The sequence below is a fragment of the Gorilla gorilla genome, chromosome 17 (assembly GCF_029281585.2).
Source record: "Gorilla gorilla gorilla isolate KB3781 chromosome 17, NHGRI_mGorGor1-v2.1_pri, whole genome shotgun sequence".
Classification (NCBI taxonomy): Eukaryota; Metazoa; Chordata; class Mammalia; order Primates; family Hominidae; genus Gorilla; species Gorilla gorilla.
Window position 1 is genome coordinate 37,376,475 of NC_073241.2, and position 14,739 is coordinate 37,391,213.

Genomic DNA, 14,739 nt, shown 5'->3' on the forward strand with positions numbered 1-14,739 from the left:
GATACCATGCCTTTAATCAAAATAATCAGATTCAATGACAGAATTTCAAAACCAAGGACCATTAGACATTGTGAGGTCTTTCGGGGGAAGCTTTCCTGTATCTCTAAATCACACTATGTAAGTAGAAAGCTTGCTGACTGCTTTTTTGTTAATACGATTTCTTCTAGCTTCCGTAGCCAACTTTTTTTTTTTTTTTTTTTTTTCTGGCTAGGGTTTTCATTATTTTATGTGATTAAGGACACTTTTCTGCCCCAAGTATTGTAATCCTCTCGGCCGGCTCTGTCCAAAAGAACTGTCTTCGATGATAGAAACGTTCTACATATGTACTTTGCCACATAGCAGCCACTAGCCATACATGGTTATGGCACACCTGAAATGTGGCTGGTGCCACTGAGGAATTAAGTTAATATTTAAAATTTAAACCCCAATACTCGACAGCACGGCTAAACCTTTCCTAACCCTTCACGTTTCTTATGAAGATTATATAGCAGGATATAACAAGCACTAAAAAAAGAACTATCTTAAATCTGAAGCAAGATGATTTCCCTAACTAGTACATTTGTTTGGTAAAAGAGGACGTGCTATTTTTTACAGTTAAATCTAATTCGTAAGTTGTAGAGCGTTTTCTTAACAAGGTATCCCTCTCCCAAATTCCGGGAGAGGCTGGCTGCCTTTCCTTTTGCTACAGCGGTTTATTTGGCATAAAATCTGCAGGCTTACAGGAGCTGACACCAGGGCAGAAAAGAATGAGGAATTTGTTTCCAAGCTGGTCACAGGCCGCTAAACTGACCTAGATGATGTTTAAAATAATATTCAAATACAGCACTTTAAAAAACTATGAAGGCTGAGAAGAAAACGAGAAATGGGAAGCAAGAAGGAAGGCGGAGCGTGCCGGCGACTTCTCAGGGGACTTCCTCAGGGGGTCCCATTCCAGTAACCCCGCGCTACCCACACCACCGCCTCTCTCTTGTCGGAAGACGCAAGCCCAAGGGGCGGCTCACCTCGTGCCGCGCGCCGGGACCACGGCCGCCGGGTGGTCCCCTGGCCCCGCCCCCTCCCACCTGGGCGCCCCGAGCCCCGCCCCCCGAGCGCCCCGCCCCGCCCCGCCGCCGACTCCGCGCCGCGCTCGGGCGCCGAGTCTGCGCGCTGACGTCCGACGCTCCAGGTACTTTCCCCACGGCCGACCAGGCTGGGCGTGGGGGCGGGGCGCGGGGCGCAGCGCGCATGCGCCGCAGCGCCAGCGCTCTCCCCGGATCGTACGGGGCCTGAGCCTCTCCGCCGGCGCAGGCTCTGCTCGCGCCAGCTCGCTCCCGCAGCCATGCCCACCACCATCGAGCGGGAGTTCGAAGAGTTGGATACTCAGCGTCGCTGGCAGCCGCTGTACTTGGTGAGTCGCGGACCCACGCGGCAGTCGCCGACCTCCTCCGAGACCCGGACTCGTGCCCTGGCCGCAGGGTCCCTCCTGCCTCCCCCGCCTCTCGCCTCGCTTCTCGCTCGGGGCGGAAGTGGCGGCGCGGGCCGCGTCAGGGGCGCGCCTGCGCTGACCGCTCTCTTGCTCCTTTTGGTTTAAAAAAAAAAAAGGCATACTTGAGCTGAGCAGCTCATGGTTAGCGCAAGCGCAGTTAGTTCTGGAGGGCGGTGCCACAGCGGCTTCTTGGGGAGCGCGTGGATGCGCCATCAGCGTTGCGCGGCCCGGGTCTGGGGGTCCTTGGGAAAGCCGTGAGGGCACTCGGGCGCGTGCCCCCGGGCCGCAGCTTCGCCGTAGCTCCCACGCCGCTGTGCTTGGTTCTTGCTCGCGGACAGCTCTTTCTCTGGCCGGGTGTTTTGTGGCCGGGTGGGCAGCTGGCGTCCCCGGGAGCGGTGAGGGCGGGGTCGGGCGAGCCGGGCCGCGGCGTCCGGGTCCAGCTGGCGCCCGCGCAGGACCTGTGGGAGCAGGCCGCTCTGGGAGCTGGGCCGGCCGCCGCAGCCCTCTGCGAGGCGAAGCTCGCTCTCCTGGCGGAGCCGCGGTGGTTGGGGGTGGCTCGTGGCCTCTGGCGAGGGCGGCGCTCTCGGGACCCTCCGTCTTCATTTTCCCCCGTGGCCCAGCAGCGCCCAGCCTGGGTTCGTCCCCCATAGAACCTTCCCGGAACGAAAGACGCTTTGCATGTGTTCGTCCAGTGATAGCGTGTCATTCTCTTTATAGTTTTCCTTACTGAGGTATACTTTCCCTACAGTGAAACGTAGCTTTCATGTGTGCTCCCAGACGGGTGTCACAAATGAATCCCCTCTTGCAAGCCCCCTCAAATCAAAATAGCCTTTCCTTGCCCTGAGAAAGTGCCCTCATCCCCTCCCCGGGGGCACGGTGTTCCGACGCCTATCACCCTAATCGTGCCTGTTCAGCTCACATAGATGCAATATGTAGTATAAACACCTGTGATTCGCTTTTTTTATGTCAACTAGACTACCTTTTAATTCAAACAAAACTTTATCTCTTTTAAAAAGATGTAACTGCTTTCCCCTTCGTTTAATCCTTGTCGTATTATTCCCAAGATTGAATTTGGTGACGGTTAAGTTAATGCTGCTTCTGATGTTTGGTTCTCTCTGTGTAAAGTAAAAGAAAAGACGGGCTTTCCTGTAAATGTGGATGATCCTGGGTTTTTCCCCTTTCCATTTAATTAGATGACAGTGAAAAATGTGTTCAGAAAGTAACGTTTTCTTCTTGAACACATTAGTGGGAAGTATAAATATTCTGATTCCCATGATACAGAGTATGTTAGAATAGGGCTCTAAGTTTTAAAGAATGCTGGTAAGGACTCTTCTAATTATAGACAATCTGAAACGCAAATTCTGGTAGGAATCTTCATGTGAGAGAGCCTGCCAGCTGCATCTTCTCCAGTTACATTTGTTTTAGCAGAGGCTGCTGTCTCTCTAAGGGATAGGTTATATATCGAAATAGATTTGAAAAGAGAAAAGTGAATATAACTTAATTCAGCTTAACATTTTGGTTTAAAAAATTTAATTTTCTTTGGTATCATTAATATCCTTGAAAATTCAATGAGAATTGTGATTCCTTTTTCCAGAAAAATGAACTTAACTCGCATCCACTGGAGATTTCACATCCATTTTCAAAAAGATAAGGAAATCATTCTATAGATTCTTACCGAGGAATCCTGTAGTTTCCTTGGTTGGTCAATGCTCGTATTATTTTTTCCTAGTTGAAAACAAGACCATTAGTTTGGTCAGTAGAAACCATGGCATGCACACTGGTGTTACAGTAAAAGTAGGTCACAAACCAAGAAAGTTAGTAATGGAAAGCAAGTCAGGAAGTTTGGGCTATGTGTTTTCCTGTGGCCTTAGAACATCCTTTCAGCCATTCCACAAATATGCCCGGACCCCCAGTGGAGTTGCAGCTTTTGCTCCTGGCCTTGGGGATTCAGCAGAGAATGCTCCTGGCAAGATTCCTGCCCTCGAGGTGCGCACTCTAGGGCTTATTCTTTTGGGGCCTCATTGTAGTTCCATATTTTCATTCATTCGTTCATAACATGCTTGTTATGTGCTAGTGTTACACACTGAGGATTCTTGTTAAGAGACAGGAGTCCCAGTTTTTAAGGATGCAGCCCTGTAAATAGGTAAGCTGATGAAAACGCTGAAGTGATACATGTAAAGCTAGCTTGAAGCACAGGGTCTTGTGGAGTTGAGTACCTAGGAGTCCTGTATTTCCCAAAAAGGGGTGCACATGGGAGTTCTGGTGAAGCTTCTCGGGGGAGGGAGGACCTCACCTAAGTCTTGAAAGACATTGGCCAGGGGAAGAGGACAAGGGAGGTGAAGAGAATTACTGTTCCAGCAAGGAGGGAGTGCACAAAGGCACTGAGGGAATGCTGAGAGAACCACCCACAGTTTAGCCTGGAGACTGGTGTGAAGTTGAGATGCTGGAGAGTAAGGCAGAGCCTAGATCAGACTAAGGAATTTGAGCTGTTTAATAGGAACTCACTGTGGAATTGTAAGTCTGGAAATACCATGATCATATTTGCTTCTTTTTTTTTTTTTTGACAGAGTCCCGCTCTGTCGCCCAGGCTGGAGTGCAGTGGTGCGATGTCAGCTCACTGCAACCTCTGCCTGCCGGGTTCAAGTGATTCACTTACCTCAGCCTCCTGCGTAGTTGAAATTACAGGCACACACCACCATGCCCGGTTGATTTTTTTGTACTTTTAGTAGAGACAGGGTTTCGCCATGTTGGCCAGGCTGGTCTCGAACTCCTGACCTCAGGTGATCCGCCTGCCTCGGCCTCTCAAAGTGCTGGGATTACAGGCATGAGCCACTGCTCCGGGCTGATCGTATTTACTTGTTAGCAAGATCGTTCTGACTGCTAGCAGACTGGATGAGGAAAGTGTAGGCACGCAGCACAGGGCAGTAGTCGGTTGGAGTAAACCTGAAGAGACATGATGAGCTTCTGTTAGGCAGTGGCAGGAGGGATGGAGGGGAGATACAGATTTGAAATGAAATGGTAAAGGGGTTTACGTTATGTACAAGTTTGGTTTTGAAACTTTAATTCTGTTTGAGGTACCTGCGAGACACTGAAATGAAGCTAGTTGAATGTATAAATTTGGAGTTCAGGAGAGAGGGTCTGAGTAAATGTGATTTTGGAAATCATGAACACATGGGTGATATTTGAGGTCTTAGACATTGATGAGATCATCTAGGGAAGATACAGAGCGTTTGGAAATATCAAAGACCAAGGACAGAATCTTGACAGACAACATTTAAAAGGATGGGTGGAGAAAGAGGAACTTGCAAAAAAGACTGGTGAGGAACAACCACAGAAGTGGGGAGGAAAGCAGTGGAGGGAGTTGAGGGTGAGCAGGGCCACCTGACAGGTAAGGGCCAGCCTGAGAGGGCCATGACATTGAGCAGCTAGATTAACAGACACCTTAAAGGGAGTCGTGTCAGCAGACTACACAAGACAGATACCTGGAGTTCAGGAGAGAAGGTAGGAGGAAATGCAAACTACCAAGTGTACACTGCTCTTTTTAGAAGCCCAACTTGAAGAAGTGGGGAGAGGTAGCTAAAATGAAGCAAGATTGTGTGACTTCTCACCCTTGAACGGCTTCCCGTTGCTCACAATGTAAATTCAGCCCCTCCTCTGGCACACAAGACCTCATGGCCTGTGTCTCTTGCTTGATTTCCCCTATCACTTTCCTCCCTCTTTTCCACTGTGTTGTATTCTTGGAAGTGTGTGTGTCCATTCTCCCCTTAGGGCGTTTGTAAATGTCGTTCTCTTTGCCTTGGCACAACTTTCCCCCCTTCTCTTTCCTTTCTTGCTTAAACTGCCTCCTACTCATCCCTGAAGTCTCACTTCCTTGGCAGGCCTTCTTGACCTGCCCATGCTGGGTATGAGCCCCTGTTGCGTACTTCTTTAGCATCCCAAGACTTCCCCTTTCATAGCGGGAATTGGTTGTCATACAGCAGCAAATGATTTCGGGAACACAATTTGCATTAAGCAAACCACTATCTTGAAAGTAACACAGCTTGAGTAGGAAAAAAGTGTTTAAGGTGGCTTTCTGCTTTGTTTAGCACAACAGTGGGTGATGTTTCTGATAATGTTTTTGAAGAGTTGTGCTTTTTTTGGTAATGCTCATGGAGCATGGGAAAAGAAAGGCTTTGCTCTTGAGCAAAAACTGAGTACAACTAAAAGCTGGACTTGCTTAGTGGTAGGAGAACTTGATAACTTGTTGAAATTCTTGCGGGAAAAATGAATTTAGTATTTTGAGCCTGGAACTCTGGTCCCTTATTCCTTTTTGCTCCTTTTGAAAAGTGTCTTTTATTTCATGAGTTTGATAATAGGAGGTTTCTTAGAAATGAATTATTGGGTTGGAGCAGAACAGACTGTTAATCTGAGTTTATATTTTTTATTACTTCTTCAGAGTTTCATGAAGGCGTTGCCAGTGCTTTGCGCAGTACCAGGTGCTTAGTAAGCACTTGAAAATATGTGCTGAATGAATGACTTTTTACGAGGAAAGGGCAACTTGATATATTTATGTGATTGCAGGGATGAACCTAAAGAGAGAGGTGCAGGTTGAAATAGTAGGGATGATTGTTGGAGCCAGAAATCTTAGAAAGCAAGAGTCAATGGGACCAAGAGCACACAGGTGGAAGAATTGATCGTGAAAGAGTGCTGGCCAGGCGGTGGCTCATCCCTGTAATCCCAGCGCTTTGGGAGGCTGAGGTGGGAGGATCACTTGAGGTCAGGAGGTTAGGGCTGCAGTGAGCCATAATTGTGCCACTGCACTACAGACTAGGTGACAGAGTGAGATCCTGTCTCTAAAACAAGAACAGCAAAACAAAGGGTGCAGTTGGAAAAGTTTAATTTGGTCTGATTGTGTGAGGTTAATTCTGACTTTTTGAGTAATGTTCATGATCCCTTTTTGGCTTTTCCTTTTGTCACTGCTGATTGCTGTCTTCATCAGGCTGAGCTTTGAGAAAGGCAGAGAGAAGGAATGGAGTCTGTGTGCCTACTGAGGAAAAGACTAAAACTGGGGAATCGCAAAAGCTATGTTATGGGTTGTTTCTAAGAAGTGATGGCTCAGAAGGAATTTGGCTTATTTATTTTTAAATTCCTTTCTTTTTTAAAGAGTTCTCACTCTGTTGCCCAGTCTGGAGTACAAGTGCAGTGGTGCGATCATAGCTCACTGCAACCTTAAACTCCTGGGCTCAGGCGAGCCTCTCACCTCAGCCTCTTGGAAATTGGTTGATTAATTAGGGTTTACAAACAATGGAACTCCTGACTGACTTCATTTTTCTTTTTATGAAACCAAGTCTTACTCTGTCCCCCAGGCTGGAGTGCAGTAGTGTGATCTCAGCTCACTGCAACCTCCGCTCCCCCCGGGTTCAAGCAGTTCTCCTGCCTCAGCCTCCCGAGTAGCTGGGATTACAGGTGCCCACCAGCACGCCCAGCTAATTTTTGTATTTTTAGTAGAAACGGGGTTTCACCATGTTTGTCAGTCTGGTCTTGAACTCCTGACCTCAGGTGATCCACCTGCCTCGGCCTCCCAAAGTGCTGCTGGGATTACAGGTGTGAGCCACCACGCCCAGCCACATTTTTCTTTTTTTCTTTTTTTCCTTTTTCTTTCTTTTCTTTTTGAGACTGCGTCTCACTTTGTCACCCAGTCTGGAGTGCAGTGGCGTGATCTCAGCTCACTGCAGTCTCGACCTCTTGGGCTTTAGACATCCTCCTGCCTCAGTCCCCCACGTAGCTGGGCCTGGCTAATTTTTTTGTATTTTTTGTAGAGACAGGGTTTAACTATCTTGCCCAGGCTGGTCTTTAACTCGTGAGTTCAAGCAGTCCGTCCACCTCAGCCTTCCAAAGGCTTAGGATTACAAGCATGAGCCACTGTGCCTGGCCATTTTTCTTTTTTCTTTTTCTTTTTTTGAGACAGTCTTGCTCTGTTGCCCAGGCTGGAGTGCAGTGGCGTCATCTCGGCTCGCTGCAAGCTCTGCCTCCCGGGTTCATGCCATTCTCCTGCCTCAGCCTTCTGAGTAGTAGCTGGGACTACAGGCGCCTGCCACCACTACAGGCGCCCGCCACCACTACAGGCGCCCGCCACCACTACAGGCGCCCGCCACCACTACAGGCGCCCGCCACCACGCCAGGCTAATTTTTTGTATTTTTAGTAGAGACGGGGTTTGACCGTGTTAGCCAGGATGGTCTTGATCTCCTGATTTTGTGATCCACCCGCCTCGGCCTCCCAAAGTGCTGGGATTATAGGCATGAGCCACTGCGCATGGCCGCCATTTTTCTTTATTAGAAATTTGTAGTTCAAATATTGTTAGAGAACAATTTTTACCATTTGTGAGTCAGCTAATTTTTAGAAGTCAGATATCAAGTGCACACTTTTCTTCTCATACTTACAGTGGGGCAGCCAGTTAGGCAGGTGAATCAAAGCTGTCTTATTCTAAAACACTTCCCTTGCATACTAGTTACACATTCTCCTGCCTGCTGTCTAATCTCAGTGCTTTTACATGGTTGCACAAACTCTGAATTCCCTTGAAGATTGGCTACTCTCTCACACCTTGGAGTCTTCATGTGTTGGATATACTCCATGCCTACCATATCTATTTGGGAAGCATCTTCAAGACTAGACTGTAGTCTCCTTGGGCAAAGTTAAATGCTCCCCCTTCTCTCATTTCTTAGTTCTCTATATTCTTTTATTAGAATATGAACCACATTGTTTTGTAACTGTCTACTTGTCTGTTCTGTGTAGCTCCTTGAGGGTGGTCTTTTTTTTCTTTGTTTTCCCACCACCTACCTATGGGACCTGAAACATGTTAGATGCTCAGTAAATATTCAGTAAACACAGGAAAACTGTTCCCTTTTAAAATGTCAGCACCTTAGTTTATTCCAAACCCCTCATTTATGGCTGAGGAAACACTGGGCCAATACGGTGTTGTGACTTACCTGATGTTATAATATCTGCTAGTGTCATAACTGGGACTCAAATCCAGTCCTTCTGATTCTTGTTTCAGCACTGCCCTAATTTACCCATGTGACTACCTGTAGTGCTTTCTTCTTATGATCTATTTGAGATCAGTGGCACAGAGGGAATCGTCTTAATTTTGATGGCTAGGAGGGAGTGGATGTGTTATAATAGGTAGGGTCATTTTGGGACTTGAGGCCTTTAAAACAGCGTCTGGGATCCAGGGATCAGACTTGAAAGGTATTTGCAAATCTCCTGAAACTGCTAAATTTTATGTACGTGTGTTCCCAGGTATTTCGTTTCTAGGTGATTCTGTAGCTTTTGTCAGTTTCTTAGTGGATTTGTCTGTGATCCCTCAAAAGGTAAAGACCACTGCTTGAAGGGAAAGCAGCCTTGGGATGGGTGCCCCAATGGGGAATGTATACCTAGAAATCATATTGTTTTGCCTTTGACATGTGTTTATAGATTACTGGTATCTATAATTACGGAAATCCAGATAGTTGCGTTTGTCTCCTAACTTTTCTAGTTGCCTCTTTTTTGATTTCTTGATTTTAACCAGAATCTTCTTTTTTTCTTGAGAAGGGGTCTCATTCTGTCACCCGGGCTGGAGTGCAGTGGCACGATCGTAGGTCACTGCAGACTCCAACTCCTGGCTCAAGTGATCCTTTGCCTCAGCCTCCCAAGAAGCTGGGACTACAGGCACACACCACCACGCCTGACAAATTTCTTCTTCTTCTTCTTCTTTTTTTTTTTGTTGTTGTTCTCATTGGCCAGGCTGGTCTGGTCTTGAACTCCCGGCCTCAAGTGATCTGCTCACCTTGGCTTCCCGAAGTGGCGGGATTACAGGCATGAGCCACCATGCCCAGCCCTTAACCAGAATTTTGTTTTGTTTTGTTTTTTGTGACAGGGTCTCACTCTGTCACCCAGACTGGAGTGCAGTGATGAGATCACGGCTCACTGCACAGATGCACGCCACCATGCTTGGCTAATTTTTTATGTTTTGTAGAGACGGGTTCTCACCATGTTGTCCAGACTGGTCTGGAACTCCTGGGCTAACGCGATCTTCCCGCCTCACCCTTCCATAATGCTGGGGAGCCACAGTGCTTGGCCAACCAGAATCTTAAAAGCCCTTTTTACTTTTTCCAGATTGTTACTCTGCAGAGAATTTCTGATTCCCAGTTGGAGAACTGTTATAGCTCTCTCAGTCCCCTGCTGTTCTTTTAGCTGCCTTGTCTTTGTCCTCTTACCTGTCCACTCTCTACTCCCCTTCTTCCCTTTGGTCCTCAAATAGTCCAGATAAACCAGAGAGATGGACAGATAAGGTCTGGGTACGCGAAATTAAAATTAACATAGTGTGCTCTTCACTTTCTTGAATAAATGTTACGTGTGATTTGTTTCCCTTGGAAATCCTCATCTAGATTCTCTACTCTCTATTCCTTAACTTAATGCCCCATTAAGGTAGTTTTTTCTTAATGGAAAGCTGTTGAGAGTCAGAGGATATTTAAACCAACTAATAAACTGGAATTTTTAATAATACCACGCTTACTTTGGATAAGAGTGATTAGCCATATACTAAATCCTCAATCAGTTTAGCATGTAAAATTTAAGACATAGCAGCTGATAACTGAGGAAGAGATACAGTTCCACAGGCTAACTTTAAAGAATATAAGCTCTCACTTTCCTGAGTAGAAGAAAACTAAACTTTTCTGTTATATGCTTTCTTTTTTTTTTCTTGAGACGGAGTCTTACTCTGTCACCCAGGCTGGAGTGCAGTGGCACGATCTTGGCTCACTGCAACCTCCACTTCCCTGGTTCAAGTGGTTCTCCTGCCTCAGCCTCCCAAGTAGCTGGGACTACAGGCATGCACCACCACACCCGGCTAATTTTTGTATTTTTAGTAGAGATGGGGTTTCGCTGTGTTGGCTGGGCCAGTCTTGAACTCCTGACCTCAGGTAATCCACCCACCTTGGCCTCCCAAATTGCTGGGATTACAGGCGTGAGCCACCGCTTCCAGCCTGTTACATTCTTAATTGGAATAGCATTGCCCTGCAGTGCCGTTATCTGAAATAGCTTTTAAAAATGAACGTAATGCCATTTTAAATGTATTTAAATGTAGTGCCGATTTAATGTTCTATGTATGGTACAGTACTACTAATGGTTCAAGAAGTTGTTTTGACTTAACAGTGAAATCCTTGCTTTTAAAGATCATAGATACCTTTAGACACCTTTAAGATGAAACATGTTTATGAGAGGAAATGTCCGCACAAATACAATCCCCCGCAAACTTAGCATGTGGTTTTAGTAGGTTCATAGGCCCACCTGGTGATCCCTAGGATAAGAAATTGTGGTCAAGAAACTGATTTCAGGGGCCGGGCTGGTGGCTTACACCTGTAATCCCAGCACTGTTTGTCTCAAAACAAAGAAACTGGCTCAAGGTTGGATACTTTTCAAACGAAAGGAATGGAGGAAGGGAATGCAATGAATAACTTTTCAAATCCAGTACGTCTGATTTAATATGCCGTTTGCTCTGTCAGTTTCATTTGGTTCGTGTCACTGATCATTTATAACCTTTTTTCAAACTGCTTTCATTCCCCTAAGGAAAATCTGATACTGAATTATTTTATTTCTTCTTTCACTATATTTGAACAGTTTTATAGTCTGAAAGCTATCAATTTCTCATTACAGTTTACTTTATAGTACTTCTAGGAATTCTTCCTGTGGTTTGAGGTAAGGCTACAGGATTCCTAGAGTTTGTACCCCTCTAGTCCCAGTAAAGGACCTGGTACATCAGGGTAGCCCTAGAAAGTTGGAGTAACTTCGTAACAGTGGGAACTGCTTCTGTTCTATGTTTTTTGTGGGTTTTTTATTTGTTTTTGTTTTTTTGTTTTTTGTTTTTTGTTTTTTTTGAGACAGAGTCTTGCTCTGTGGCCCAGGCTGGAATGCTACGGCACGATCTCGGCTTACTGCAACTTCTGCATGCTGAGTTCAAGCGATTCTCCTGCCTCAGCCTCCTCAGTAGCTGGGATTACAGGAGTGCACCACCACGCCCAGCTAATTGTTGTATTTTTAGTAGAGACAGGGTTTCCCCATGTTGGCCAGGCTGGTCTTGAACTCCTGACTTCAAGTGATCAGCCCACCTCCCTCTCAGAGAGCTGGGATTATACATGTGAGCCAACATGCCTGGCCTGCCTCATTCTTTATATTACAGTAAAGTCCCGGTTGGGCAATAATCTAAACATAAAAGAAATGAAACCATAAAATTATATAAGAAAACAATGGAGAAATTTTTTTGTAATCAACAGAGTGAAAAAGGATTTTTTAATGCCATGTCACAGAAACCTAGAGAAAAAAGGTTTAAGTTTGATTTCATAAAAATTTAAATTTTTGACATAAAATACCATAAAGGTCAAAAGATAAAAAATTTTAAGTATTTTCAATATATGACAAAAACTGAACTTTCTTAATATGTAAAGAACTCCTACATATCAAAAAGAGAATGGAAATACAAATGGCTTTTAAAAACAGGAAAAGCTGTTCACCTTCAGTAATAACAATTTCAAATTATGACTATAATAATACCATTTTTCACCTATCAGACAAAGATGAAAAAGTTTGTTAATATAATTGTGTAGGTGAAGCTCAGGCACTTTCTTATATTATTGGTGACAGTATACATTGATATAGCTTCTTTGAAAGGTTATTCATAGCAGCATTATTTATAATAGCTAAAACCTAGAAATAACCTATGTGTCCCATTATAGATGACTGGCTAAGTGATGAATACTATTAAATTGTTAAAAAGAACTCATCATCTATATGGAAGTACTTTTAATATATACTAAGTGAAAAAGCAAAGTGCAAAACAGTATGCTAATATCTGTTTTGTGAGGGTGGGATGGATACTTGGATGGAGGAAGACAGGCAGTCTGGCTTATATATGGATAGAATGTCTCTCGGAAAATATACAAGGCACTGGTTACAGTTATCACCTAAGGGAAAGGATTGAGGGAGAGGAGAATGTGACTTAACTTTTTCACTATATACCCTTTTGTACGGTTTAATTTTTGCCAAGTCCATGTAATCCATATATACATAGGGAGCATATGTATATAAATATATGTAAATATAAGTAAAAAAATAGGTATGTGCTGCCGGGCGCGGTGGCTCACTCCTGTAATCTCAGCACTTTGGGAGGCTGAGGTGGGCGGATCATGAGGTCAGGAGATCGAGACCATCCTGGCTAACACGGTGAAACCTCGTCTCTACTAAAAACACAAAAAATTAGCTGGGTGTGGTCGTGGGCGCCTGTAGTCCCAGCTACTCGGGAGGCTGAGGCAGTAGAATGGCGTGAACCTGGGAGGCGGAGCTTGCAGTAAGCCAAGATCACGCCACTGCACTCCAGCCTGGGCAACAGAGCGAAACTCTGTCTCAAAAAAAGAACAAAAAACAAACAACACGCTTTTCTCTCTCTCTCTCTCTATATATATATGTATATATATGCTAAAGTTAAGTACTGGATTCCTATCTGTATCTGCTACTTAACTGCAGTATAATCTTGGAAGTCGAGTCTGTTTTCTCATTTCTAACCACCTCTTAGATGACACACATAAAAGCACATAGCACATGCCTGACACACAGTAGGGTTCAGTGACAGTGAGCTGTTTTAGTCTCTAAACTCTCTTCCTCAAAGAGAGCTTCTCAAAGAAAAAAAAATGTAATGAAGAAAAGAACTTACTCCACCAGGGATCTTCTCTCCCCAACCAGTGGCAGGCATATTAAGGGCTATAAGTAAGTGGTTATTTTACCATCCTAAAGTAATGGTGTTTCAAAGTATGCAAGATTCTTCATACTTCACTGTGTCCTTTTCTGAGCATCTTTGTAGAGAGTATATGCACAAACATCTGACTAACAAAGGGAACACTTTTCATCATATAATTTAGGATTCACTTAGAGACCTAAAGTATAAAGAAAGAAACTTAGGTATGTTAGCCCATAAGGAGAAACTCATTATCAATTTGGGATTATCTTAAGGTCCTACCTTATAAAATTAAAATTTAACAGAACATTATTCTTTTTCAATTTCCTAAGTTCTTATTTGCTACTACATCGTAGCAGTTCGAGGGAGAATACGGTCTAGCGATGTAATGTTTTCTGTATGCCATACATAGAACAAAGCTATGTATGAAATACTAAAAATATTATTTGACATTATTTAATAAAATATTATAACTATTTTACCCCGATAATGATGGAAATTAAGTTGCAGTAATATAGATTTTTAAAATAAAAACTTCAAAACCAGGCGCCATGGCTCACGCCTGTAATACCAACGCTTTGGAAGGCCGAGGCAGGCAGATTGCTTGAGACCAGGAGTTTGAGACCAGTCTAAGCAACATAGCAAATAAAAATAAAAAATTAGCCAGGCATGGTGGTGTGCCTGCAGTCCCACCTGCTTGGGAGGCTGAGGTGGGGGGATCACTTGAGCCCCTGAAGTCAAAGCTGCAGTGAGCTGTGATCACACCACTGCATTCCAGCCTGAGCGACAAGGCAAGACTTTGTCTCAAAAATATAAGTAAAATAAAATTAAAATCTTATTTATTTTTTTGAGACGGCGTCTCTCTGTTGCCCAGGCTGGGGTGTAGTGGCGTGTTCTCGGCTCACTGTAACCTCTGCCTCCCGAGTTCAAGCGATTCTCCTGCCTCAGCCTCCTGAGTAGCTGGGATTACAGGTACGTGCCACTGTGCCCAGCTAGTTTTTGTACTTTTAGTAGAGACAGGGTTTTGCCATGTTGACAAGGCTGGTCTCAAACTCCTAATGTCAAGTGATCCGCCTGCCTGGGCCCCGCAAAGTGTTGGGATTACAGGCGTGAGCCACCGCACCCAGCCTTAAAACTTTAAAATTCAGAATATGAGCCTTTGTTTTATAGCTTCACTTGTTAAAACAAATCAGGAGCTGGGTGTGGTGGCTCACGCCTGTAATCCCAGCACTTGGGGAGGCTGAAGCGGGCAGATCACCTGGTCTCAATCTCCCTGACCTCGTGATCCGCCCACCTCAGCCTCCCAAAGTGCTGGAATTACAAACGTGAGCCACCATGCCCGGCCTGAAGTTTGAAGTTTTTAAAAAGAAAGAGTTGTTAGGCATAATTGTGTAAATAGAGGTAAAAATTGACAGCAAGAAAGGCAGTAGAAAACTATGACAAATGAAGGTGATGGCTCACGCCTGTAATCCCAGCACTTTGGGAGGCCGAGGCGGGCGGATCACCTGAGGTCAGTAGTTCAAGACCAGCCCG

At 45.0% G+C, this 14,739-nt stretch overlaps 1 protein-coding gene across 18 annotated transcripts in view; it reads left to right on the forward strand.

The window, feature by feature from the left end:
• Positions 1-1,128: 1,128 nt before the first annotated feature.
• Positions 1,129-14,739, forward strand: part of PTPN2 (protein tyrosine phosphatase non-receptor type 2) — a 98,169-nt gene continuing 84,558 nt past the window's right edge. For 5 of the 18 annotated variants that reach the window (XM_019014183.4, XM_063699370.1, XM_004059207.5 and 2 more), the window contains exon 1: positions 1,178-1,387. In XM_019014183.4, coding sequence (XP_018869728.1) covers positions 1,319-1,387 — 69 coding nt within the window. In that variant the 5' untranslated portion in view covers positions 1,178-1,318. Of the gene's footprint in view, positions 1,388-1,635; positions 3,452-14,739 lie in introns of those variants that run through there. The other 13 variants (XM_063699368.1, XM_055368406.2, XM_019014187.4 and 10 more) reach the window with 12 other exon arrangements.